Here is a 26,980-nt window from a genome sequence, read left to right on the forward strand (position 1 = left end):
CCTTTACGAGGTAAGACATTACTGTGTCGGCACTATTTACAATGCCTCAGGCAATACAATAGATTGATTGAGTTGCTGTGCTGTAGGCTGGTGTTCGCTATGTCTTTGCCAACCTCGGATCAGACCATCCAGCCATCATGGAGGCGCTTGCAAAGGCGAGAGAGCTAGACGACGTCAAGTTCCCCACGGTTATCACATGTCCCCATGAGGTACGTCTTACCACTCCTGCCTAGAGACTTGCATTTCCGTGCAATTCCTCATCTGAGGAACAGGTTCGTTCTAACTCTTTGATGTTAGTTCGTGGCTATGTCAATGGCTGATGGATTCGCCCGTGTCACTGGCACGCCTCAATGTGTGCTTGTACATGTTGATGTCGGCACCCAGATGCTGGGATGTGCCATGCATAACGCCTCCTGCTCTCGTACTCCAGTCTTCGTTTTTGCTGGACTCTCCCCATTCACCCTCGAGGGTGAGATGAGGGGTTCACGCACTGAGCATATCCATTGGCTACAAGATGCGCACGCCCAGAGAGCTATTGTTGCTCAGTATTGCCGCTATGCTGGAGAGTTCAAGACGGGCAAGAACATCAAGCAGCTGACCAGCCGGGCTCTCCAGTTTGCCACAAGTGATGTTCCTGGCCCTGTCTACATGGTCGGTGCGCGAGAAGTCATGGAAGAAGACATCCCTGCCTACTCTCTGAAGCAGGAGGAATGGCAGCCTGTTGTACCTGCTGCTATTCCACAGACAGAGCTAGAGATCATCATCAAGACCCTGGCTGAGGCAGAATCGCCACTGATTCTGGTCGGGTACTCTGGTCGCAATCCTTCCACAGTACCAGAGCTTGTCACGCTCGTTGAAAGCATTCCTGGAGTCCGAGTTCTCGATGCCATGGGCAGTTCGCTGTCTTTCCCCTTTGGCCATCGCGCATCAGTCGGTGTCCGCATTGGAGGGCATCCGGCTATCGAGACGGCCGACGTTATCCTAATTCTCGACTGCGACGTGACTTGGATCCCTACCAAATGCAAGCCGCGAGAGGATGCCAAAATCCTCCACATTGACCTGGATCCGCTCAAGTCCAATATGCCCCTGTACTACATTCCTGCTACTCGACGTTATCGTGCTGACGTTGGTGTTGCCCTCAAGCAACTCAACGAATATGTGCGCACGAGTGATAAGTACTCCAAATTAACCAGTCAGGAGCCATACATCTCGCGCTGGAGTAAGTTGGCTGAAGAGCATAAAGAACTCCTCGACCAGGCCGCAAAAGCTGCTGCTCGTCCCGAAGACACGACCTCATCTCCAAGCACATCTTATCTCTGCGCGCAGCTACGACGACTGTGCCCCAAGGATACCATCTGGTGTCACGAGACTATCACTAACGCGCCTTTCATCCATGAGCAGCTGCAGATCGATGAGCCTGGTCATATCCTCGGAAACGGTGGAGGTGGTCTTGGCTGGTCTGGCGGCGCCAGCTTAGGCGTCAAACTGGCCTCTGACTATCTAGCTGGTGGAGAGGGTAAAGGCAACTTTGTCACTCAGATTGTGGGCGACGGCACGTATTTGTTTGGAGTCCCAGGCACAGTATACTGGGTCGCCAGTAGATATAGGATTGCCACTCTCACAATAGTGTTGAGCAATAAAGGTAAGCACATGATTAAGGAGTATAATATGACTAGAACATTTTCTGACAATGAGGTCATTATAGGATGGAACGCTCCTCGCGTCTCGATGGAGCTTGTCCACCCGACGGGCTACGGATCCAGGATTAACAACAAGGACCTCAACATCTCATTCGACCCAACGCCTGACTTTTCGGGCATTGCGAAAGCGGCGTCCGGCAACAAGGCATGGGCTGCCGTCATTGACTCCGTCGATGATCTAGATAGACTATTGCCTGAGGCTGTGCAGCAGGTCAAGAGTGGTGTTTCTGCTATTTTAGAGGTTCGCCTCAAGGGATCGTGGGATAAGCCATAGACGATATCATTCAGTGAATTTGTGCACAACTAAATAAAGAATGTCTTTGTTCAATCTTCCAAGTTCAACCCCTGCGCAAATATGATGGTCTTCAAGCCAAGACATGAGAATTAGTTTGCCTGAACTTCCCAAAATGCTTTCTAGTCACTATCGATGTCTGTGTCTCAATGTCACGATTCATTTCACTTGTTATGCCAGCTCTGATAGTCCCACGCAGGAAGCAATTAGCATTGAGGACCACAGATGTCACACTTAGCCTGCAGCATGCGCCAAGAGCCGGAGCCAAGTTCATTTCCCTCAACAACGACATCCAGAGATGGCTGCCCGCCTGATACTAGACAAGACCGCTGAGATAGGAAGGCATTTCTCACCGGCTAAATTCCGAACTCTGTGCCGCTCTGAGATGTCCGGGGTAGCTCACGCTAACGCATGCCGTTTCTCCGTCCTGTATTCCGATACGCTAACGTAGGATCCGACCGGCCTACACCAGGGATCGGAGCTGCGCCGCGCATTTAGCAATCGCCATGAATAATCACATGTGAGCAAGACCTTTATGGCTGTTTATACGGGCATACGTCTACGGCGTATGACGATTCTCCACTTCATATTACCTGAGCGAATTTGCCATTGAAGTAAATGAAATTGACGTCAATCTTGACAATTGCTTCAGCAAAGCCAGTTATACCTTTAATTCACACATCATGAAACGCTTCATTACCTCAGGGCGCATGATGCGCAGAGCCAGGTCCCCCTTGTCACGAAACTTCTCCACCAGCAAAACCATTCCTCTCATTATCAACGGCAAGGATGTCGTAACAGACAAGACTTTCCAAGCCATAAGCCCAATCAACAACGAAATAATCTGGAACTGTTCTGCCGTTTCGCAAAACCACATCGACGAAGCCGTCTCTACTGCAAACGCGGCGTTTCCTGCCTGGTCCAAGACCAAGCCCTCTCACCGACGCGATATCTTCCTGTCAGCTGCCAACATCATGGAGAAGCGGAGAGAAGAGCTGCTACACTATCTACACCAGGAGATGGGAGCAGGCGTTGATTTCCAGAATTTCATTCTTGGCCTCGCCATTGAGGGTTTGAAGGATACTGCTGGAAGAATTGCTGGTGCTGTTACTGGTAGTGTTCCAGAGTCTATCCATGAAGGAATGCGCGCCATGATACTCAAAAGGCCGTATGGTGTGAACCTTGGTATTGCGCCTTGGTAAGCACACACTTTTGCCTGTGTTCTTGCATGGATTGTGGCCAAGCTGACTGTCTTGCAGGAACGCACCATTTCACCTGGGTCTACGTTCCATCACATTTCCCCTGGCCACTGGCAACACAGCCATTCTCAAAGGAGCAGAACTAACCCCAGCCTGCTACTGGGCCATCGCTGATGTATTGCGCGAGGCTGGTCTCCCTGATGGCTGTCTTAACCTTGTGTTCCACCGGGCGCAGGAAGCTCCTGGCGTGATAGAGAGCCTTGTCAGTCACCCTGACATGAAGAAAATCAACTTTACTGGAAGTAGCGGCGTTGGTGCTATCATCTCATCTATTGCTGGCAAGCACTTGAAGCCAGTGGTCATGGAGCTTGGTGGTAAGGCCAGTTCTATTGTATTGAAGGATGCAGATCTAACCAAGGCTGCCGAAAACTGTGCACGAGGTGCCTTTTTCAACGTGGGTTATAATCCTCAATATCCTCCATGTCTTACCAGGCTACTAATCTCAATTCAAGGCTGGCCAAGTTTGCATGGCTACAGAACGCATCTTGGTGCACTCCTCCATCGCCACTGAGTTCCAAAACGTCCTGGCCAAAACAGTCAACGCAATGTTTGGGTCTCAGGAGAACACTCCAGTTCTTATCACATCTGCTGCCGCCAAAAAGAACAGGGCTCTTGTCGATGATGCCATCTCCAAGGGTGCGAAGCCTCTGAATATGTTCAGCACGGACCTAGATGCCAATACTGTCGATACCAAGATGCGCCCCGTTGTGCTTACCAACATGTCAACATCGATGGACTTGTATCGCCAGGAGTCGTTTGGGCCAAGCGTCTCGTGGTTCACTTTTGACACAGAGGACGAGGCTATAAAACTAGCTAATGACACTGACTACGGCCTTTCTGCATCGATCTACACTGAAAACCTAGGAACCGCGTTCCGTGTCGCTGAGCAGCTGGAGTCGGGCGCGGTGCATATCAACTCTATGACGGTGCATGATGAGTTCGCCCTGCCACATGGAGGTGTTAAGAAGAGTGGTTTTGGTCGGTTCAACGGGTATCAAGGGTTGGATGAGTTTTTGTACTGCAAGACAGTAACTTGGATGGAGTAGGACAACTGAGGAAGCGCAGCATGATCAATACAGCTCTTGAAACATACTACTGCCGAGTCCCCCGACTATGCACCCTGCCTTGGGATGTGATGATCCGCGAGAAGGGTGACAGGCGATGGTAGTTGTGACAAATAAATCGCAATAAACGGTGTCTGAGTCTTGACCTGAGTTTTCGAGAGTCGTGTCATTCATTATCTGTGTTCGCAGCCTAAAGCTTAACCTTATAGGCCGCCGTCATCTATAGTTCGAGAGTCGTGTTGTTAGCCGAGATGAGATGGCTGACGTGAAATGAACGTAATAACTACGATAAGATAAGCATCGTTCAATCCATTCGGACTATGGATTTCCCGAGACTCGACAGTCACTAAGTGTGCTATTTTTAGTATTACTTTACCTTAGCTTACCCTATAGTTTCTCCCGCACCTACGATTTCAGTAGATAGTGTTATAATATATTATCTATAAAAACCAGTATCTATTCAAGCGATCTCCTAATTTATCCATGTCCTGATCTTGCAAGCAGATACTAAGGACTGGACACAATGAACACATAGGTCACTGAAGCCATTAACAAAAGTATGCCTGTATATACTTCGGAAAACAGCCGATTATGAACCGAACGCATCAGCCGTAAACACTGTGCCCAGCGACTCGTGAGAAAAACTATAATAGTGACAAATATCTAAATCTCTGCTTTACTATCTACGTAGTCAAATGACCATTCTCCTCGCTTTTCTCCCGCTCCTCTCTTCAGTTCCTCATCGACATTGTCTTGCCTCGCCAAACTCGCGTAAAGCCAAGCGCGTTCCGGTCGGAACAGGGCAATCTTCGCTTCCTCAATACCCCACTAGTTTCCGACATCGTTCCGGCCTTTGACCCTTGAGATTTGGCGACAGTGTGGGGCTCCAATTCCGTAGCTTGAAACCGGGTTCTCCACACCCTGATTATCAATCTCCTCAATCTGCACGAGTAAACAAGGTGCATAGATATGAGCGGCACTGGTAGATAGCCTTTAGCTCGTTATCATCATGTTGGAATATGCGTAGCAGGAGAGATAGGAGATTATATCCATCCTCATCAAATTGGTGAATGGGTTTGGCTAGTATTTGCCTAAAAGGGCATTCGAGTTGACTCTTCTGCCAAGTCACAAGACCAGACGCAGATGAATACCCATTTTGACTCAATGCGGCTCTCGTCGCCCTGAACTTTGTTTATCTCTGAGGGGTCACATCCTATCAATTAAGTCTCAAGCATTGGTCTCTGATTAGTTATCTGAGTCGCGCAGCGTGGCATCCCTTATCTTCACCCCTTGTCTCCCCCAGCCAGCCAAGGTCAGTAGGTTTGAGTGCCACTTTTTCCCCGCGTTTTGGTATTTTAGTGTAGAGTACGAGTGCCAATGTTATCGCTTGTTAGTGCTCCAGTTGCAAGTCCACTTTTGTTGCCGCTGAATATTGCCAGTTCTGCCAATGGCCATACAGCATCATAGGTAGCGTAGTAATGTTCGAGACCCCTGTGAGATGTACTCCGTGTGAAGTTTCGTATCTAAGGGTCTATGAAGAGCAGCCAAACTCACCTTGGTATAAAGATCGCTTGTAGTGCAATTGTCTTGCTTGCGCCACTGTTTGCCGTGTCTAATTCTGAGCAGGCTCTGTGACCTGATTTCCTTTCCCCGGATAAATCAACCTACTTTGTCTCGTTTACAACTAACTAACCATTCCCGTGATCTGCTGCCGTTGCTTTCGAACCAACATGAGTCAAAACCAGTCTGCCAAGCGGTTAGCAGCTTCAAAAGGTGAAGCTGAAAGCACAGGCAAGAAGAGAGTGCGATATGCCACACGAGCATGCGACGCATGCCGTAAGCGTAAGGGCCGATGTAGCGGCAGATATCCCTGCGAACACTGCGTCGGTCGTAATCAGCAGTGCGTGTATACCCTGCCAACCAACGATTGGCGCGATGCGAACCCAGCTCAGCTGCAGGATGACCAGATGAGGCGGCAGCTTGAGCCGCAACTTTCGCAAGAACAGCAATACAACGACACGTAAGAGAAACCTATGAAATTAAAAGATTTAGGCTAATTTTGCAGCAGAACTCAGACGGCATCGCTAGGAAGTCTCTTGGCAAATCTCCAACAACAAGTTGAATCTCTGGCAGCACAAGTGAGGCAAAACAATACAGACAAAAACATGCCTCCTCAGTCTCTTTACACGGCATCGAGCCAGGCGATGGTAGATCCGGATCTTCCAATGTCTCAGTCTCTAATGACACCTCCTGTCGTCGGGACCAAGGAAGCTCGCCGGAACAGCAAGTTCTACGGGCCAACAAGCCCAGATTACAGCTTCAATCTCGCACAAAGCAAGTTATTGAACCATGCCGCTTCCAAGGCTGAGAAGCCACTTCCTGTCAGCATCGAAGAGAACCAATCTGATGATGAAGATGTGGAGATCGATCAATTTGGGAACCTTAACCGACCTACTCAGCTGCAGATATCGTCATTGCCGCGACAGCAGAGGTTACTGCTATTTAGAAACATCCTTAGCTCCAGGGAGGTCAACTCCCTGCTTATTGTTTTCCAAGAGACGATATGCGAGTATCATCCTATTGTCAACGTCCCATCGCTCGTCAAAACGGTCGAATACTGGTACTCCAAGCAAACCTCATCGAATAACTGTATTCTATCAGCTGCAGATGAGGAAGATCTCATTATCGCCAATCTTGCTATTGCCGTGGCTCTTTGTGTAGAGTCCACGCTACCTGGATCAGAGTCATTGCGAATTACCGAGACTCTCTACCTGAGTTGCAAGGACCTGATTAATGCCAAGATTGTCTCGCCAATGCCAACCATCAAGCATATAGTGACCATACTTTTAGTAGGACTTCTTCACTACTATAAGAACATGCCCCGGTATGCCTGGCGCATGTGTGGACTTGCTGGTCGGACCTTTATGGAGTCTGGCTTGCATAACAACGACGTGTTACGACATGTTGTGAAAACTGAAGCCGATCTTGAAGAACATGCTGTCATTGTCAGCACAATTCAGGTTCTCGACCGGCAATGGAGCGCATCTACAGGATTGCCGACGAACTTCAGTAACTGGGAATTTGACACTGAGTTGCGACAAAGAGTAAATGAGCATTCCTCTTGAATACCTAGACTGACTACCTAACTAATGTGGCCTGTAGCTTAAAAACCCGTACCTCATGGCCATGACAGCCTTCACCGCCATCAGCGACAAATTCAGCGAGCCCATAATACGCGGCGCCAAGGGAACCTTGTGCGAAGACAATGACGACTTTGAATTTATGAACTTTCAAACCGAGCAATGGCGAAAGAAGTCGGTGGGCAAATTCGACTTTGGACCATTGCAGACCATGGAACATGCAAATGCGACGATTCCTCCAGCATGGGCCATACTCCTACATCTTCGTGCCCACGCCGTTCGTGGAATTCTCCTTCGACCCTTCTTCTTCCCCAACGTGCCAAGTGACGTCAGTCAACGTAGCATTGAGCCGGGTATTGAGTTGGTGAACTGCATCGTTGAAACGCTGACGCGACTTAATCGGTACACTGATGTCTATCAGAAACAACACCCGCCATTTCAGCATATCCTCGCTGCTGGCTGTGCGTTATTGTTCCTCATGCTGGCATATATTCAAGGGAATCGTGACAGCGTCAACGATGCTCTACCTAGGAATTTCTTCGAACAGGCAAAAAAGAACTTCAACAACGCCTACTTGCTGTCGAGTACATACAGCAAATCCTCAAGAGCTGCGAGGAGATTGCAAAGACGTCTTGGAGGCATGAGGGACTTACTAGTGCAAATGGGTGTTGTACGTCCGGATGAGTATCCCACGCAAGAAGGTCAAAATCAACCGTCCACAGGCACGATCATGGTAGCTCAGAACCTACAGCAAAACGGGAATGCATCGGTTAACATCCCCACATCGCAAGAGACTCAGTCAATGAGGCTTTCGAGGGCAACTGAGGAACTGCTCGACTCAGCATTCTTGGATATGGAGAACGATTTACCGTTTGCTATCAACTCGCCAGCTTCTTCTGACTCGATGCCATGGTTCGGATCTGGTCAATTTCCAATGTCTATGGACAAATGGCCTACTCTTAGTCCCGGTTCACTTCTTTGGCAGTCTTAACAAGTATATCATGAATAGAATTAGACATGAAATGCTATGTTAGCCTGCGCTGGTCTCACTACTGACTTGTTCTTCTTGAACCCGTCCCATCTCTCAAATCCATCTGTGTGAATTCCCATCAAGTCCAACATGCGGCCTACGCTCTGGTCGACTACATCCTCCAGACTGTCAGGGTTGGTGTAGAACGCAGGAACAGGCGGAAATATGATAGCCCCAGCTCTCCGTAGGAACAGCATGTTGTCCAAGTGGACATCACTCAACGGTGTCTCTCGCACAGCCATGAGTAATCGCCTATTCTCCTTCAAGGTCACATCCGCCGCCCGGGAGATGAGATCATCGCAGTAGCCGCTTCTTATAGCTGCTAGTGTCTTCATACTGCAGGGCACAATGACCATACCGTCATGCTGGAATGAACCTGATGCGATGGGGGCTGAAACGTCTCTTGCAGTGTAATTGGCGTATGCTAGTGAACGGATCTGCTCTTCAGTCATGGTCGTCTCGTACTTGAGAGTCGCTAGCGCCCATTTACTAATGACAACATGCGTCTCTATGCCAAGTTGACGCAGAAGTCGCAGCAAAGCGATGGCGTATGGTGCTCCTGTGGCCCCGGTGATCCCTACAACAATGCGACGAGGGGGAGATGGCACTTGATGAATAGAGGATGAGGCGAAAGCTGGTGGTGGGTTCAGGTGCTTGCTTGGAACAGTAAAACTGCGTCTGGATGTTTGCTTTGGTTGAGGGAAAAGAGGGTTCTGGCGTTGACACTGTAATCCACGATCAGATAATAACTTTGAAGGCGACTGAATGCGCCGGAGCTGAGCAGGCTTTCTCATATTAAGATTGGAATTGCGATATATGGAGTAGTGGCGGTTACTCCAAAAAAGGCAGTGTGATCAAGATTGACTTGCATTGGAGACCGTCAGGAGCTGTTGACTACTATGTATGGCATGGCAATCGAGAAACTGTACTAAAGGCGTTTTGATTCCGCAAACTTTCGCCCCACGTGGCGATGCAAGGTGCTTCGAATTGGAAGGCCGAAATTCTGTGAATGCCACAGAAGTATGCTGATGCATTGAGTCGGCCGCTGGTGTTCTCAATTCCAGTGGCACTGGCTTGCTAGTGTTTGTGCATCTGTGCATCGTCGGAGGATTCCGCAGTGCCCCGAACTCGTTCCTAAATTAGCGTCCGACCGTTAGATGACAGTGCTAAACCTGTAAACATCCGCAGTAACTGGACCATTTACGGCGTATACTGGAAGTGACGGCAATGCTCTTCTAATGGATGGTAATGTTGCCAATTGAAGTAACCGGATGCTTCTAAACGATTGAGTATCCCAACGTCAAACTTTCCATCTGGGCGCAATGCTACAAACACTGAGTAAGCTGCGTCTGCTATCCCCAAGAGTCCTAACCAGCACCTTAATGGAGCGAGGACGCATCTCTGACGCTATGCCATACCGCAAAAGATACAGCACCTCTCAGGGACCAGACCCCCAAGAGGCGCAACTCGACTACCGCAAGTTTCTAGACATGCTACGCCACGACAACGATTTGGTCGAAATCAATACCGAAGTCGACCCTCATTTAGAACTCGGTGCAATTATCCGACGTGTCAGCGAAGTCAACGACAAAGCCCCTCTCTTCAACAACATCAAAGGTGCGCGTGACGGTCTGTGGCGTGTCGCGGGTAACGCAGCTAGTCTTCGGCCGAACGAGAAGGACAGATATGGCCGAATAGCTCGGAGTCTTGGGTTGGACCCTACTGCCAGTTGGAAGGAGATATGCGACAGATGGCAATCGGGTAAGAGGGCTAAAGTCCTGCCTCCGAATGTGCTCCCATCTGGCCCATGCAAGGACAACAAGATTATGGGAGACAAGGTTGATCTTACCACTCTACCAGTACCTTATCTTCACACTGGTGATGGTGGCAAGTACATCCAAACGTACGGTGTACATGTCCTCCAAATGCCTGATGGAAGTTGGACGAACTGGTCTATTTTTCGCGGAATGGTCTACGATAAGAATCGTATTGTCTGTCTTGTCGGAGGCGGCCAGCACAATTCTATGATCCGTGATGCCTGGTTGGCTGCGGGCAAAACGGAAGTTCCCTGGGCCTTAGCCTTTGGCATTCCCCCAGCTGCATCATTGGCAGCTGCCATGCCAGTACCAGAGGGTGTTTCCGAAGCTGAATACGTTGGCGCATTAGTCGGCAAGCCGCTTGATCTCGTCAAATGCGAGCTTAATGATCTCCTTGTCCCTGCCAACTCCGAAATTGTCTTCGAGGGCACGTTCTCGTTGACCGACAAGGCGTATGAAGGTCCCTTTGAGGATTATATGGGGGTGATCTTCGAGGGGGATCAAAGAATGCAGCCTTTGTTTACTGTTGACGCCATCACATATCGCAATGATGCCATTATGCCTGTGTCTGTCCCGGGCCGTATCACGGATGAATCGGTGAGACACTTCCCTTCAGCCTCATTCTGTATGACTATACTAATTGAAGACACCCACAGCACACAACAGCAGCGCTTGCATCTGCTGAACTTCTCGAGCTGTTACAGCGTGAAGGACTTCCCATCAAGGAAGCCAACTGTCCCATCGAGACATACGCCACTTGGTGTGCGCTTCAAGTTGACACAGAGAAACTGGGTGACTTGAAAACTAGTTCGGCCGAGCTATGTGAGAGGATAGGTGACCTTGCATTCAAGGACAAGAGCTGTATGCTTGTCAACCGTATCATCTTAGTTGGCGATGATGTTGACGTTTTTGACTGGAACGATGTCATGTGGGCTGTAGTCACTCGATGTCGCCCTGGTAAGGACGAGATTTTGTTCGAGGAGGTTAGAGGCCACCCAATTACGCCATACATGTCTCACGGGCCACACGGCAATCCAACTCAAGGCGGTAAGGTTATTTCAGACTGCTTGATGCCAATTGAGTACCAGGGAAAGAGGAACTTTAGGGAATGTAGCTTCAATAAGTCGTACCCGGAGGAAATAAAGAACAAGGTTCGGGCAGGATGGGAGGGGATGGGCTTCACCGTGCAGTCATAAGATAAGGGTCTTGGTAGAGCATCTTGGAAATATAGAGATGTGATTGCATTTTTACCAGCTTATGTGGCGAGATCATGAGAACATTTGCAAGGCCCGGTCAAATCAGTTGTAACTCCAAGAGCATCACGAAACCCGGATGGCGGCGTGTGAAATATGAATGTCGACATATTCAGGATTCCCTAACAGTGATGCGTAATGACCAATGAAGGCACGCCGCAAAGGAGTGTTGCATTATTTGGTGCCTGCATGTAAGTTGCACGTATGGCAATGTTGCGATTAACGCTAAATAATGCATTTATGGCTTATTCACATATGATGATGTCACATTACTGCCACCTGAGTCTCACAATCACATTCACCATACGCAGCCGTGTAGGCCCAACTTCTGAATGGGCGTAAACTTAGAGAAATCACACCTTGATTGTAACAGGCTATACTAAATCACCTCTCCATAGTCTACACTCTACAGCCTTGACTTGTTTTGTAGCTTGTTAATCTTCTCCGACGTCTTGACAAAGGCCTTGTAGGTAGGAAACAGCTCCTTGGGGTCGTATTTCTCACGAATACGAAGGAACTTGGCCAACGCAGTATCACTCATGACCTTGGACTATAGGAAGAGAACAACACGTCAGTAAATAATTGGGCCGCGGGATTGGCTCTACTCACATTGGCATCTTCACAGTTGACATCGATATCGGTGATGTACTGGCCCACAGCAACAGGGAACGCCTGTCTGTAATAGTCACGCATGGGCTGCATGATGGCGGGCTCTAGCTTGGGGTCGGTCCAGCCAGTGAGTGTTGAGATGTACAGGTCTTGAGGCAGACTCAAGCAGGCGTCATCTTCATCTGGCTTGATGTCGCAGTGGCAGATGAAGACAGAAGAGACACGAGTCGGCAGCTTGAGCATGGCAGGTCGGATGCCTTCAAGAAGCTGCAGTTGGACAAGGATGGTTAGTGTCACGTACCACGTTCGCTTCTGGAGATAGACTTACTCGGGCCAGGGGGACGTCTGGGTCATTCATAATACTGTTGATAGACCACCGCTCTTGACCAGCGTTACCCAGGAAAGTACGCTTACGGGCAAACACCTCTTCAAATGTTCGAACCTGGACAGGCTTTGACTCGATGAGATACTCAGCAATCTCAGGTGTGATCCTATCATAAGCACTGAGCAGAGTGCGGGCTTCTCTTTGCGTATCGGTATAGCAAAGATTGTTCAGAGTGAGAACAAGTGTCGCGTTGGGAGGAACGTCATCTGTGGTGTAGGCCGGATCATACTTCTCACGGTAGTCGATGGTCAGATTCAGATCAGTGCCATACTTGGGAGTATCTCGGCCACGCTCAATGGCCCAACTCATCAGGGCCATGTAGTTATCATCATTGATCACAAACTTGAGAGTCTTCTCCCACATGGTTGATCTCTCAATTGTGCGACCCCAGAAACGTGTGACGACAGCGAAGAAGCCCATGCCACTACCACGGGCTGCCCAGAAGAGATCTTGGTTCTCGGTACGGCTTGCAATGAGTGTGCGACCATCAGGAACAACCATTTCGATCTTGGTGATCCATGTTTGGTTCGTCGCGCCCCAGCCTCGAACAAACCAGCCTTGACCGCCAGCTAGCATGAAGCCTGCGGACCCAACAGTGGGAGCATGACCATGGGGGAAGAAGCGGTTGACTTCCTTTAGCTTGGCAGCCAGTTCCTCGACACGAGAGGAGGGACCGAAGCAGATCTCCTTGGTGACTGGGTCGTAGTCGATGCGGCGGTTCAGGTTGACCGCATCGATGAGGATGCCACCGTGCCAAAGGGCAGGGAAATGGAAGATGTGGCCCGAAGATCGAACGCCAATAGGTACACCAAGCTCAGTTGCGCGTGCAAGAGCCTCGGCCACTTCAGCAGGTGTCTCGGGAATGTGAATCTCAGCAGGAAAGCGCTCAATCTTGTGGGCAGTGGGATTCATTCGTCGGCATTTCTCGTAATCAGGGTCCCCTTGAACCAAGATCTTCTTGGAGTATTTGGGGGTAGTGGTATAGTAGCGATCGTCTGACATGATGCTTGATTTGTGTGGTGACAAGATTGGATGAATTATGACTGGAGTAGGGACTATGATGCTGTAGATGATACTCGACATTAGAGTTAGCGACAGCAACATTTGTATTGAACTGTCTCAACTACTTCCCATGTTTTACTCCGTGAACCGTTGATCTCAAACCCCGCATTGTATCATCCCCTTGATCCGCTACAAAATATTCCACTTCGGAAGCTACATTGGGGTTTTCCATGGCCAGTTAGAAGCCGTCGGAACATTCCTAATGCAAGTCTCCCTGCACCACAAGAATCAATTCCGCTAGTATTCATCAATGAATTCTGCATCGGAGGAAAACTGCGAAGGGAAAGTCATGCGCATTGACATGGGTAGACTACGCACTGCAACAGTTGTTCAGCACTACGCTACGGACTGCGATAGTAGCCCCCCGGCACGGCGGTGCACCGCGCAAGAGCCGAGTTTGAAGAGCACCAAGCATCAGGAGCTAATCACCAGGAATGGCCAAACAAGACTTGAGTGCGCCAAAGGAGTGATGGGTATTACGCATAGACCATATTCTGTAGCTTGGTACACCGACTCTTAATCCCCCTGCGACCAGTAATAGCAAACACCAAAGACGCTCCAAGACACTGACCCGCCAAGCTATAGCAATCTCAATCCAACACAATTATAATGGCTAAGAAAGTAAGCGTTGTGGAAATACGCCAACATGGGACACAAGAGGATCTCTGGATCGTCGTCAATGGAGAGGTATACGACATGACTGAGTTTGCGCCTGAACATCCTGGTGGGGAAGAGAGTAAGCCTACTACCGCAACCTCTTTGTCATAGTCGTGGGACTACTAACCTTTTGACCCCATCAGTCATCTATCAGCACGCTGGCCGAGATGCCTCCATGTCGTACAACGAGATACATTCCTCGTCCTTGATCAAGAAATCTTTACCTACAACCTGTCACATAGGCACGTTGGATACGACGACAATTGATGCGGCATGGAAAGATCAGGAGACTGATGATGCAAATTCCGATACTGACACTCCTGTCGATATCGTATACGAACACAAGTCCAAGCCCGATCTGAGTGAAATCATCAACCTCCACGACTTCGAGCGAGCAGCGGAAAAATTCCTCGCCACTAAACCTTGGGCAGTCATTCACACTGGCTCCAACGACAACATCACGCGCGATGCAAATAATACATTTCTCAATCGAATTTGGCTACGACCGGAGATAATGAGAAAAGTTGGGAAGATAAATACTCGTCAGACATTATTCGGATGTGACCTCTCAGTCCCCATCTACATCTCGCCCACAGGAGGATCGAAGCTCGGAGGCGCTGAAGGCGAGATTACACTGGCGCGGGCAGCAGCAAAAGCAGGCATAGTCCAATGCTTCGCCACTCCGTCGTCATATCCACATCTAGAGATCTTGGAAGCTACGGAGAAGCACGCGTTCTTCCAGCTGTATGTCAACAAAGACCGATCAAAATCCAAGGCCGCCATTCGGGACGCTATCGCCACCGGTAAGATCAAGGCTCTCTTTTTGTAACGGTGGACGTTCCCGTGATTTCGAAGCGGGAAGAGGATGAGCGAGCGTCGTCAACTTCGGGTCCTGGACAGGCGAGAGACAAGAAAGGGGCAGGGTTTGCGCGACTTGCTTCCTCTTTCATTGACCCAAACGTTTGTTGGGACGACATCCAGTGGCTACGTAGCATTCTTGGAAGCATACCAATCGTTGTAAAGGGTATACAGCGAGCATCGGATGCACAGATGGCTTTGGCTGTAGGCTGCGACGGTATCGTCATCAGTAATCATGGCGGACGGGCTGCTGATGGTGTAGCCCCTGCTATTCTAACGCTTTTAGAAGTGAACAGGATCTGTCCAGAAGTGTTTCAAAGTATGAAAGTCCTTATTGATGGAGGGTTTAAACGAGGATCCGACGTTGTCAAAGCCATATGTCTTGGCGCTTCAGCAGTCGGCTTTGGTCGCCCGCTTTTGTATTCACTTGGGTATGGCCAAGAAGGAGTTGAGCATGCAATCAACAGTATGTCCCCCACCCTGACTCATCCAACCACCAAAGCTTACTCGTGTTCCAGTTATCAAGGATGAAATAGAGACCGCAATGAGGCTTTGCGGAATTACAGACTTGATGCGGGACGCTCACCCTGGTTATGTGAACACAAGAGACCTGGATCATCTCGTCCCTGGGCCACAAGACGATCTTCCAAGTATACGTCTTCTACCAGAGAGCAAATTGTAGTTACTTGCTATTTTGGAGTTAGATAGTACAACATGTCCTTGGTATCTCATCTATGGCGTTTCCAACATCCTTGCCAAGCAGCGCCGCTCAACCGAGCCTGATGTCTATGGGGTCGGCCAGGCGCAGATCGCGTACGCTACACAATTGAATTGGTTTGCAGTTACATTCCCTCCCCACGCTGGATCAGTGAAGCTTGATTCGAATGACACTGTATGACAACGGCTTCAGCTTCATGGGTGCTGTATACAAACAACGGTGTCTATAAAGCGAGGCCAATCGGTTACTTCCCTCCATTCAGAACATGTTCACAGGGGCGTGTTCCGCCTACACCACGTCTCTAGCCATGATACTGACTGGCTGTAACTTCAACGACGATTCTCTCTGACGTCTCCTCTTGGCCTCTGTCTTTATTTGATGGGGACATGGGAGGCCTGTTCAGCTTCCATCGAGGCGGCTTTGATGAGCGGCGGCCCGCTATGCCTCTGATATAACTTGTAAGATTCAATCTCAGGGAGCATTGACAGTCATTCTTCTCATAGTCGTGGCAGTATTCTATCCTTCTTACTTACCCTCACCTCAATGTATCCGATATCTGGTGGTAAGTAATCATCAGTGTAACCCTCCACGCTTTGGAAACGTCAAGACTCTAGATATTTAGCTCAGGATCGTTGGGTCTCAGCTTTGTCTCCTGAACGTGGCAGAAAGACACAGGGTGGATATTTGTTAGCGGCCAGGTCGTTTGACTTGCATCAACTGGCTTTTTTTCAAGCCTCATGATCCAAGGTCTCATCTCCCTCGACAATCCATCCTAACAACCAGAGAGATGGCACGCCACCCTTATTTATATCAACATCTTGATCTACTGTGCAATGCTGAACATAATCGACGAGAAAGTCCTTCAAACGGCTAATTCTATCTCCGGTATGCTCGCTACGCCTCCCCTCCTTTCTCATCTTGGCAACACAAGCTCTACCAACATCAGGCGCTCTCCCTGTCTTTAGATTTCTTACTTTACTGATCGCTCTCGGTGTTACATCCAAGAAGAACACTTCAGAATACGTGTTCGCCATGACCTCCAATAATACGAATTAGAGTGATGGCGTTGCTTGGATAGTCGGCATGATCAGTTCCATATATCCACTCTTAGGCCACAATGGTGGTTGCCATAGTGGCCGCTGCTGCCGCAGGCATGACTTTTCCTTCTCGGACTTTGTGGGCTTTTGCGCGAGACGACGCCACTCCCTTCCATTCATGGATCGGGCATATTCAGCCTAGGCTTAAGATCCCAGTCAATGCAGTTCTGGTGTCTTTGTGCTCGATTTGCTACTTGGTTTGCTGTACTTGGTCAACCCCAAGGCGTCCATTTTGCTTTTATTGGTCGGAAGAAAGTAATGCTACCCTACAGTAACGACAATCCTCTGATTGGTAGCCCCGTATTCTGTTCAGTTCATGGGGGTTTGAGAGCTAAGACAGGAGAGGAATGGCCCTTATCTCGGAACGGTAGCGGAAAGGTGGGCCTGGTCGCAAGGACCGTTCCGAATCACGGAGGCAGGGACGGAGGGGTCAGATATCATGTTTCCTATCTCAGGCACAGATTGACGCTATCGAAGGTAACGATCTCCGAAGGTTGTATCCAGGAGCTGGTCTATCGTGCGAGTGCGGGGTAAAACGTGCAAGATGCGACTGCAGTGTGCCATCAGAAGACCTTGGACACTTGTAGCAGGAAACGACACCTATGTGGAATGCAGAAAAGGCCCCATGACTGCAACGGGTATGATGAGAGTTTTTAGGTTCCGCCGGGGAGTGGTCGGGAAGGAACCCAATGTGAATCTAACAGGCACAGCTAATGGTCGCTGCTTATCATATATGCCGCATGCGATATCAGATAACCTGCTGCGTGAGACAACCCTGGAACCTCCGACGACCTACATCAAGAGTATTTGTAAACGGACTTTGACCGGAAAGAAGCCGATATACTACAGATTCATAGCTCTTGGTCAGCAATCGGGGCATAATCGGGAGCATACTGCATGTCAGTAGTCGAAAGCCAAAGCCTTCGAGGGTTATTTGAAGCTTCAATAGTATGAATACACAAACAATTTTCTCCTAGAAACTGCAGAAAGACCCGATTGTCTCTATCGTCGCCTTGTACCACCGCTTGAACATTGAATATCCCAGACTTGAACCACTAAAAACACCGAAACAGCAATGTCGACTCGCAATGGTTGGCGCGCACTTGACGTGGCTGTCATTGGAGGTGGCATCGGTGGTCAAGCGGTTGCTACCTCTCTTCGTCGCCAAGGCCACAAAGTCACAATTTACGAACGCGCTGATTTTGCGGGCGAGGTTGGAGCCTCTATCTCATGTGCTGCCAATGGTACTCGCTGGCTAGAGGAATGGAATGTCAATATTGAGATTGGCGATCCAGTTACTCTCAGAAAACTCATCAGTCGTGACTGGAGGACTGGTGAGCCTATCAGCGTCTATGATCTAAAGGATTATAAAGAACGATGGGGATACGTAAGTGATTTCTCGACTTTGAATCTAGATCCGAACATGTGCTGATGACAGAATCTAGGTCTATTACATGTTTCATCGCCAGTACATGCATCGCATGTTGATGGACAGTGCCCTTGGTGAAGGCGAAGGGCCCCCTGCCCAACTCATTGTGAATCACCAGGTGAGTTATTCTTAGATATTATAGACTGTCACTAATCGCCCTCTCTTATTGTAGGCTACTGATGTAGACGTGGAGAGTGGTGACGTCACCTTTGCAAATGGCAAGAAGGTGAAGCACGACCTAGTCATTGGAGCCGATGGCATTGGATCAACACTTCGCAGTGTTTTCGGCATCAAGCCCGATCGCAAACCAGCGACTTGCACATGTCTGCACACCAATGTTGACACTGCAAAGGCTGTGGAGCTCGGCTTAGTTGACTACTCTCAAAACAGCGCACTGGAGTATTGGGGAGGCTACAATACCCATTTTAAGATCGTTCTATCTCCTTGCAACGGAGGCAAGCTCCTGTCCTACTACTGCTTCTTCCCGCGCGAAGCTGGCGACCTGAAGGCCCAGACTTGGGATCAAGAGGCCACTATGGAAGAACTCCTAGACCCATACCCAGATTTGGACCGGGCCGTCTTCAAACACCTTGAGATTGGGTACGAGATTCGCCCCTGGAGACTGTGGCTCCACGAGCCTTATGATCACTGGACGGAGGGGGTTGCCTGCATTATGGGGGATGCTGCTCATCCGGTAAGTCAACTTGTTCTTCAATCTTTACGTTTCATGCACTGACAGAGATATCAGATGATGCCGGACCAAAGTCAGGGTGCTTGCCAGGCCATCGAAGATGCTGCCGCTATCGGTCTCGTGTTCAGCAAGAAGCACTTTAACGGCGACATTCGCGAGTCTCTTAAAGTCTTTGAAGAAGTTCGCAAGCCAAGAGCTACCAAGGTTCAGGCTGCATCCGCAAGAGCCCGAGAGAACATCAACGAGCGAATTGGTGGGAGATTTATACCGATACTTGTGTGCAGATGCTAACAATGATCCACAGGCTTCTCTAGCAACACAAACACCAAGGTGTACAATGTTGCAACTGAAGATGGTAAATTGACTATCGATGAGATGAACATGCAAGTTGCATTTATAATCTGAAATGTAGACCCTTTACTAACTTTCTGAAGGTATGACATGAAGGACCATGTTGAGAATGTATTTAACGAGCGAAGACTTGGGGAAAACATCAAATCGGAGCTGAAGGAGGAAGTCCATAAGTTGGCCCTTGGTAGAGGCGCGCTTTCCGTGGCTCAGCCTAACAGTATTTCAGCATCTTAGTTTATATAAGTGTCGTTTTGCCATACTCTCGATCATACAGGCTCCGCAATGCTAGTCACAGCTAGGTGCAGCCGCTGCGGCGTGGCTCCGTATCCCAAAGCATTCTTTATGTGCAGTTTTAACCCAGGTACATAAAGATGTGTAGCGGCGGTATCGAAAGCACAATACACAAGCTCCTTCATTTGAAGTCGGTGTAAGCTTTCTTCCAGTCAGAGAAGCATAGATTTTGAGCTAACCTTGGGGCTCAGGGCTCCTCGTGGCGGGTCATCACCCTTGAACAACATCCTTGACCCACGGAGTACCAGAGAACTCCGGATCCAGTCTCAGAAATTCATCCAAGAAAGCGTACCAATAGCCTCTGCGTTGTGTGCATTGCTCCTTGAGCTCGTTCTGGTTATCGTCAAAGCCCCTTGTGATTAAGTCCCCGAACTTGCCTTCCTCCTTAAGTACCTCTACCAGCACACGTATACCAATGCAGGCACGTATACCAACCGTGGAGGATAACTCAATTACCTCCAGCACTTCATGAATCGTGTTAATACCAACGTTGGATAGAACGCGGTGGAAAACTCCGAACTTCTTGTAACCTGCTTCGAATAGATCCAAGATTTGATCCCAGTTCGACACATCGCAGCTCTTGAAGAGTATGCGGCCTCCTAGTTGATTTATGAGGGAAGTTCCCTCCCTCTCGTTCAAGTCTCCAAGGATGACATTCACTTCCTGCTCTATACAATGAATTAGTTTTCACCTTGAACCATGAACACTTGGTCTCTTCCAAAGAGTACCTACCAACAGCCGCTTCCAGCGCAGCTCGTCCTAGTTTACTATTATTAATTAAATTATATTATTTTTATTATTTTATAATATTACTTTTTATTTATAAGTAATATCTTTTTAATAATTATATAAGTTAATACTATAAATATATATATTAAAAGTAAAGTAAATAAGATTTATAAAAACTTTATTTTTAATATAACTTTTTAAAATATTATTATAAAGATTTTTATAGCTATTATTATTACTAAGCTTTTAATATTTTTTATAATATAGCTTTATAATATTATATAATATAAGATATATTAAAAAATATAAAAGTAATATAAGCTACTTATTAATTATTTATTATATAATTATAATAAAAATTATTTTAAAAGTATTATCTTAAGTTAATAAACTTACTTTTAATAAATAGCTTATTTTATATATATTTTATATACTTTAACTTAATTATTTTTATAAATAAGTAATAGCTACTTATTTATATACTTTTAAAGTTAGTTATTAAACTATCTAGCTTTTTAGCTAAAAGTAAGACCTTAAGTAATTATAAGGGTAATAAGTATATTACTTATATATATTTATTAGTATCCTTTACTTTTATAGCCTAGGGGCTAAAGCCTCTTTTAAAACCTGAACCTTACTGCAGTAAGGTTTAAGAGCAGAGTAGATCGTTAGACCAGCACACATCATGACTGACGTGTCGATTGCACTTATACCATCTGGCACAAGTGCGACTTGTCTCGCATCCACAGCCGCATATTCTCTGAATCCGCCTGGCCCGCTATTACCGTTTTTCACCCTATTTGGGCAATATACAGAGTATACAGGCGAATCTGCGTCTGGGTCCGCGGCACTCAGACCGGATATGCACTCGAAGCATGTCGTGCAAGGACGAAAAGATCGGCCTCCCACACCAACTCGGTCACCAAATCGAAGTGAGATGGCCGGGCTTGCCAATGCTACTACAGTGCCAGCAAATTCATGACAGTCAATGTGTGGAAATGATGGCGGATTGGGTGCCATATGGCCTGCGGCAAGAACAGCGTCTGTGTGGCAGTAGGAAGCGGCTTCGACCTTGATCAAGACATCATGAGGTTCTTTCATGGAAGGAAAATGTATGTCGCAATACTCTTATGGCTGATTTTAAGCCTTGACCAGCTGTGCCTTCATGGTCGCGGGTAAAGTTATTGGATTGGCCATTGTTACGGTTGCCGATTAAGCTAGAGCAATCGTTGAGAACAGGCTAGTCCTTGAAGAATGACTCAAAAAAGAACTTACGCCGTAAATCTATTGTTACGAGCGAGTCAATCCACCTCTTCTTCCCTTTAGAAAGCATTTCAAGAAGCAAATTATCTGGCCCCGGTCTGTCTGTGGAGGCAATCTCTCGCCTCCACATAGGCCATATACATTATGCGGGGATGCAGCTTGACTTACACCATGCAACCCATCAAAAGGGACAGCAGCATTGAAAAATCTGAAGAAGTTGATATTGAATGGTATCATGGCTGGCCTGAACAAATTCCCGCCGGTCTACGTGAACCTATCCGCACTCGATGCTGGACACCTCACTCTGACCGAGAACCTGTTTGTCACAGAAGCCGACTGTAACAAGAGAGCAACTGTACCCTCACTTGCGTTCCTCGTGAATCACCCGGCAAATGATGGTAGCAAAGAAGTGAATCTTGTCTTTGACCTAGGTTTGAAACCACCAGCACCGGTATCCCGGGTTTTATTTGGCGGGCAAGTTGCCATCCACTACTGGAGGATCTATTCCTTTCCTGATCACACTGATAAAAGGCTCAATTTCTGCGTTGTAAACATCCCAATGTGCAGGGTAGAGACAATCATCGCGAAGACGAGCGAGAACATCCTCCTTTGAGGGTGCGCTCACAATCATAGTGCTATATTTAAAGCGTGCTTCATGCAAGTCAGCTGCAGGCTTCTCCACAACAACCCCTGACTCAGCAGCAAGTTGAATTAGTCTTTGTTCCCAATTGTAACTATTCAGGAGCAGCAGTCAATAGCCCGACTCACCTGCACAGAGCCAATAGTCGGGTTCCCGATTAGTGCGCTGCCTGTGCTCTCTGAATATCAAGTAAGCCATGCTGTTATAGTAATTGCTATCTTTGAATATTTGGGATCTTACATTACTTGTTCCCGAGATACCGGAATTCCGCTTTGGCCCCCTACATGAAGGGGCAGACGGATAATCCATTCATAATTTTTTTGAGTTGCAGTATTTCCAGAAGCCATTTTTCGCAAAGGGTAGCTGAGGCGCTGGCAGATATGAAGATAGAATGTGATTAAAACATTGCACATTGACGCGCATTAGTGTCGACACCCTTATAATACTTATCATCCTGCCGGTTGGCTTGTTCTCAAATCTCGGAGGCTCGGGTTCGAAATCGGAGTACTACATCCATCGACTCGGCTCCCCGGCTACCCCACAAACCAGGACACCACCACCCCGGGCTTCATATGCTAATAGTAACTTTAGGTTAACTGGATCACCTAGCGGATTGATATAAGACAGTTGCAAAAGGGGTCCGATACATTCGTTAGGTCTGTTGAAGCTAGCCTCATGTATAAACAGACTTTCGGTGTTTGTTATATTTCCGGCTTCCGGGAAATGGGGCTTAGTTGCTAGGATTCCAGTAATAATAGATTGACCGACAAGTCGGCTTTGTGGTGCGGTTGCGGAGACAACCATCAGAAAGAGGGGTTCCGGTCCAGAAAATGGGGCGAAATCGATTTCCGGAAGCTGGGTCCTCGACTATCCGAGTGGCTCCCTGACACATGTAACTAGTTTTAAAAGCCGACTATTCTAGTAAAGCGAAAAGGAAAAAACGATTAATTTATTACTAGGCAGTTTATCTTGGACTATTTTAAGAAGTAATAAATCCAAGCCCCTTACCCTATTGCCCTTGTATTGTACTGATCAACATTGTTATACAAAATGAGCCGGCTTCAACACCCAACATTAGGTACCATCGAAGGCCTAGCCAGTGGAAATGTCACGCAATTCCTTGGTATCAAGTATGCTTCATTAGATCACAGATTTGGGACACCAAAGCTGTACAATGGCCAGGCATCCTCAGGTCTTGTTAATGCCAAATCAGTGGGGTATGTTCCTTGGCTCGTTTTCCTCTCCGCCACTCAACTCTGACATCATCTAAATACACAAATAGACCCGCTGCCATTGGCATTCCGAATGGCTGTCAACTCGAGCATGGCCTGATCCAGCATAGCCTACCAATCCCCGACTTCCCGCCAGAGTCAGATACTGAGTGTCTCAACCTCTCAGTCACCGTTCCATGTGATAGAGTAAGAGCAGGAAAGAAACTGCCCGTCTTTGTTTTCATTCATGGCGGTGGCTTGGCCTTTGGTTCTGGGACATGGCCGCAATATGACCAAGCCAAGATCGTTCGTCGGTCAGTCGAGTTGCAACTCCCCATAATTGGGGTGGTGATCAAGTATGCTTCCTCTAGGATACTGTTATTGACAATCCATGGTCTGACTATTTGCAGTTACCGTACAAATATATTTGGTTTTCTGACTTCAGAGGAGTTACGCAAAGCAGGCTTCAAGGCCAACAATGGTCTTCGGGACCAGAAGGTCGCATTCGAGTGGGTTAGAGCGCACATTGAAGGATTTGGAGGTGATCCCGATCAAGTCACTGCTATCGGGCAGAGCGCTGGAGGAGGTAAGTTGCACACGCCTGATGAATGGCTAGCCTGATCAAAGACGATGCGCTGATGCCGATGATCAAAGTTTCTGTCACTAGTCTCCTTCAATGCCCAGAAAAGCTCTTCCAGCGGATGGCCGTTCTATCCGGATCCTGTCTTTTTCGTAGACCAGTATCACTGGACGCTTATGAACAGTTTTATCAGGAGTTCTGCAAAGCACAAGGCTTTGGAGACATCTCTGGAGAAGAGAGAATACGGGCCATCGAAGACCGAGACAGCCTCGAACTGCTTCTCAAAACGCCCCCTTCCGTACCTTCGCTCCCAGCATTGGACCATGACCTATTGAAAGAGGAGATCAGTTTCGAGAAAGCCAAGGACTGGTCAAATGCACAACAACCCCGACTTCCTGGACTAGAATGGTGCAAAGAAATTGTCTTTGGCGATTGTGAATATGATGTGAGATATAATTTTTGTCCCTGGCTTTCAATTGTTCGCTGACTCATACGATGTATGAATAACCAGGCTAGTGTGTTCTTGCGTCCCCTGACTGCACGGGGTTCGAACGTCGCGCAAGAGCTCTCGAACTCACTCAATCGTGCCATTCCAGGCAAGCAGCTAGCCATCGCCGCCTTGCTTGACGATTACGGTATATCTAATGCTGTGGATGACGGCTCAGCGTGCCTTGCAATTTCACACCTCGCCAACGACCTCTCATTCTATCTTCCCTGCGATGTATTCGCACAATTCTTCCCGGGAACAAAATACATTTATCATCTGAACGAACCCAATCCATGGGACGGCCCATTCAGAGGAAAGGCTGCGCACGTTGTGGATGCCACGTTTCTCTTCAAGAACTTTGACCAGTTCCTTCCCCCATGGACAAAGGCAGTGGCACAGGGGTTCGGTGACAATATTATCAAATTTGTCGCTGGCCAAGTGCCATGGCAGGCGAGCTTGAGCGACGATCGTGTGGCATTAGTATATGGAAATGACGCTAGAGGCGGGGAATTACGCAAGGACGAGCCGGAAGGTGTCGGTAGGCGGGCAGCCTTGTTTCGGTATGAAGAGTCCATCGGCTTTGACGCGCTTCTGGAGGCTGTCAGCGAGTTCGTGGCTGGGAAGTAGGATACATTATGTTGAACACAATATAAATATTACATCTACTTGAGTTTACGGTTACATTTGTAGTCCCCTAAGAGATAGATACAGCTAAACTGAACAACGGCCGCTAGGTGGAAAAACCAAGGGTAACTATGCCGCAGTCTAATGCCCAGGTGAACCGCAAACAACAGCCTGCAGCAGATGTTGATAGCTATATTCTCATAGGGTCAACTACAGACCTTCTAATCAAGACGAGATATCAAGCTCCTCTTTTCTACACTAAAGTACAGACAATGCACTCATAAACTACCAGGCTATATGCAACGCGAGATTCTCGATACTTCTATCGCTTATTATTCCTAACGACGACAAATTGGAATTTCTCAGTCCTGTCATCCCCACTGTTATTTACAGGACCGTATCGAATGCAGCTATCTTCTAGGCTATTATCGCCATTCGTTGCCATAGACTCATACTCTTCCTACGATAATATATCCTGCCTACTTTATTATTTAAACCGTTCCTTCAGTCTCACACGAACATCTAGGGGATCTACAACCATAAAAAATTCATTTTTCCAAGGTGTTTCTTTATCCACAAGATCAACCTCAAAAAATCGGTAAAACTGAGCCGTGAATTTGTGAAGCTCAACCTAGTGGAATAAATCGTTAGCACCTCATCTCAGCAACGAATCTGGGGACTTATGTTACTGGTGGGGATAGGATATGACTTGACAGGAATATAGACAGGATCGTAAAAGGTAGGACAACACATACAAGAGCAATGTTCTTGCCTAAGCAACCTCTTGCGCCGCTCCCAAATGTCATGCTAGCATTATCAAGGCGAGTATATGCATCACTGCTTTCCAGCCAGCGATCCGGTCGAAACTTATCGGCGTCATCACCGAAGATGGATGGCTCTTTGTTCACTGCCATGGCACTAATACCAATGGTATACCCACGCGGAATCCAATACTTGTCCACTGTGATGCCGGGAGAAACACGCAGCAATTGTCCGCAGATAGCAGGGACAATTTGACTGCCTCAGCAACGACTGCTCGGATCAAAGGGATCTGCTTAGTTTGGTTGAAGGTGAGCGGCTCGAGGGCTCCGAGTTCATTAGCAGTGTAGAAGTCGTCTATGTCCTTCTGTAGCCGTTTGTATATGTCGATATGCAAACCCAGATACACTATGATAGCTCTCATGGAAATTGATGTCGTATCCGAGCCGGCTCCACTAGAAGAGATACAGACATTAGATACAATGCACTAACACCAAATGCGGTAACTGAGGCCATTTGGGTATGACAGGAGGAGCCATGTCTGCACTTACAATGCAGTTTGTACGTCACGCAGGATTTCCCTCTCAATATTTTCTACGGTAGGTTCCATGGTTGGCTTGGCGTAGGTGAAATGTGACAGCATGTCTTTTCGATCCACACCACTTCTGCCAGTGACGCGATCGCGAACCCGGTCAACCGAAAACTGGAAGAAACCCTCCATTGGGTTCTTGATCCTGAGAATACGACTTTGGATAAAGGTGGTGACCGGGTTTCTGAGGAAAGCAGTTTGTGTGGGAATGTCCCCGAGAAGGACGACTAGTTTTGTGATACGGTTAATGGTTGCTCTGATGTCACCGACATCCTTTCCTTGGCTCAAGTGACCCATAGGCTGGCCACAGACTAGGTCGGAGATGAAATCGAAGGCAAGGTGGTGAGACCATTCTGACATGTCGATTGGCTGACCGTCGTTGGAAGCTACGTACT

The 26,980-nt window shown here is 48.0% G+C and overlaps 10 protein-coding genes across 10 annotated transcripts; 7 read left to right on the top strand and 3 right to left on the bottom strand.

Annotated features, from left to right (window-relative positions):
• Positions 1-137: 137 nt before the first annotated feature.
• On the top strand, positions 138-1,974 carry J7337_001955 (uncharacterized protein; the record flags this gene model as incomplete). Its single annotated transcript, XM_044819688.1, has 2 exons — positions 138-209; positions 298-1,974. The coding sequence occupies 2 exons, from the start codon at positions 138-140 to the stop codon at positions 1,972-1,974; spliced, it is 1,749 nt and encodes a 582-aa protein (XP_044683988.1).
• A 701-nt stretch (positions 1,975-2,675) lies between these two features.
• J7337_001956 (uncharacterized protein) lies at positions 2,676-4,297 on the top strand (the record flags this gene model as incomplete). The annotated part of the gene is made up of 3 exons (XM_044819689.1): positions 2,676-3,190; positions 3,252-3,645; positions 3,704-4,297. 3 exons carry the CDS (start codon positions 2,676-2,678, stop codon positions 4,295-4,297), a joined length of 1,503 nt encoding a protein of 500 aa, XP_044683989.1.
• A 1,748-nt stretch (positions 4,298-6,045) lies between these two features.
• On the top strand, positions 6,046-8,446 carry J7337_001957 (uncharacterized protein; the record flags this gene model as incomplete). Its single annotated transcript, XM_044819690.1, has 3 exons — positions 6,046-6,335; positions 6,384-7,419; positions 7,478-8,446. The coding sequence occupies 3 exons, from the start codon at positions 6,046-6,048 to the stop codon at positions 8,444-8,446; spliced, it is 2,295 nt and encodes a 764-aa protein (XP_044683990.1).
• Positions 8,447-8,466: 20 nt separating this feature from the next.
• On the bottom strand, positions 8,467-9,279 carry PAD1 (phenylacrylic acid decarboxylase; the record flags this gene model as incomplete). The annotated part of the gene is made up of 1 exon (XM_044819691.1): positions 8,467-9,279. One exon carries the CDS (start codon positions 9,277-9,279, stop codon positions 8,467-8,469), a length of 813 nt encoding a protein of 270 aa, XP_044683991.1.
• A 588-nt stretch (positions 9,280-9,867) lies between these two features.
• On the top strand, positions 9,868-11,498 carry J7337_001959 (uncharacterized protein; the record flags this gene model as incomplete). The annotated part of the gene is made up of 2 exons (XM_044819692.1): positions 9,868-10,899; positions 10,959-11,498. The coding sequence occupies 2 exons, from the start codon at positions 9,868-9,870 to the stop codon at positions 11,496-11,498; spliced, it is 1,572 nt and encodes a 523-aa protein (XP_044683992.1).
• A 463-nt stretch (positions 11,499-11,961) lies between these two features.
• J7337_001960 (uncharacterized protein) lies at positions 11,962-13,551 on the bottom strand (the record flags this gene model as incomplete). Its single annotated transcript, XM_044819693.1, has 3 exons — positions 11,962-12,105; positions 12,165-12,431; positions 12,493-13,551. 3 exons carry the CDS (start codon positions 13,549-13,551, stop codon positions 11,962-11,964), a joined length of 1,470 nt encoding a protein of 489 aa, XP_044683993.1.
• Positions 13,552-14,220: 669 nt separating this feature from the next.
• On the top strand, positions 14,221-15,097 carry J7337_001961 (uncharacterized protein; the record flags this gene model as incomplete). The annotated part of the gene is made up of 2 exons (XM_044819694.1): positions 14,221-14,347; positions 14,412-15,097. The coding sequence occupies 2 exons, from the start codon at positions 14,221-14,223 to the stop codon at positions 15,095-15,097; spliced, it is 813 nt and encodes a 270-aa protein (XP_044683994.1).
• Positions 15,098-18,016: 2,919 nt separating this feature from the next.
• On the top strand, positions 18,017-19,466 carry J7337_001962 (uncharacterized protein; the record flags this gene model as incomplete). Its single annotated transcript, XM_044819695.1, has 5 exons — positions 18,017-18,328; positions 18,387-18,488; positions 18,543-19,064; positions 19,119-19,314; positions 19,366-19,466. The coding sequence occupies 5 exons, from the start codon at positions 18,017-18,019 to the stop codon at positions 19,464-19,466; spliced, it is 1,233 nt and encodes a 410-aa protein (XP_044683995.1).
• Positions 19,467-23,385: 3,919 nt separating this feature from the next.
• Positions 23,386-25,240, top strand: J7337_001963 (uncharacterized protein; the record flags this gene model as incomplete). Its single annotated transcript, XM_044819696.1, has 5 exons — positions 23,386-23,552; positions 23,618-23,902; positions 23,957-24,132; positions 24,288-24,571; positions 24,638-25,240. The coding sequence occupies 5 exons, from the start codon at positions 23,386-23,388 to the stop codon at positions 25,238-25,240; spliced, it is 1,515 nt and encodes a 504-aa protein (XP_044683996.1).
• Positions 25,241-26,141: 901 nt separating this feature from the next.
• On the bottom strand, positions 26,142-26,945 carry J7337_001964 (uncharacterized protein; the record flags this gene model as incomplete). Its single annotated transcript, XM_044819697.1, has 2 exons — positions 26,142-26,451; positions 26,548-26,945. 2 exons carry the CDS (start codon positions 26,943-26,945, stop codon positions 26,142-26,144), a joined length of 708 nt encoding a protein of 235 aa, XP_044683997.1.
• Positions 26,946-26,980: the final 35 nt, after the last annotated feature.

This window comes from Fusarium musae, chromosome 2 (assembly GCF_019915245.1).
Source record: "Fusarium musae strain F31 chromosome 2, whole genome shotgun sequence".
NCBI lineage: Eukaryota > Fungi > Ascomycota > Sordariomycetes > Hypocreales > Nectriaceae > Fusarium > Fusarium musae.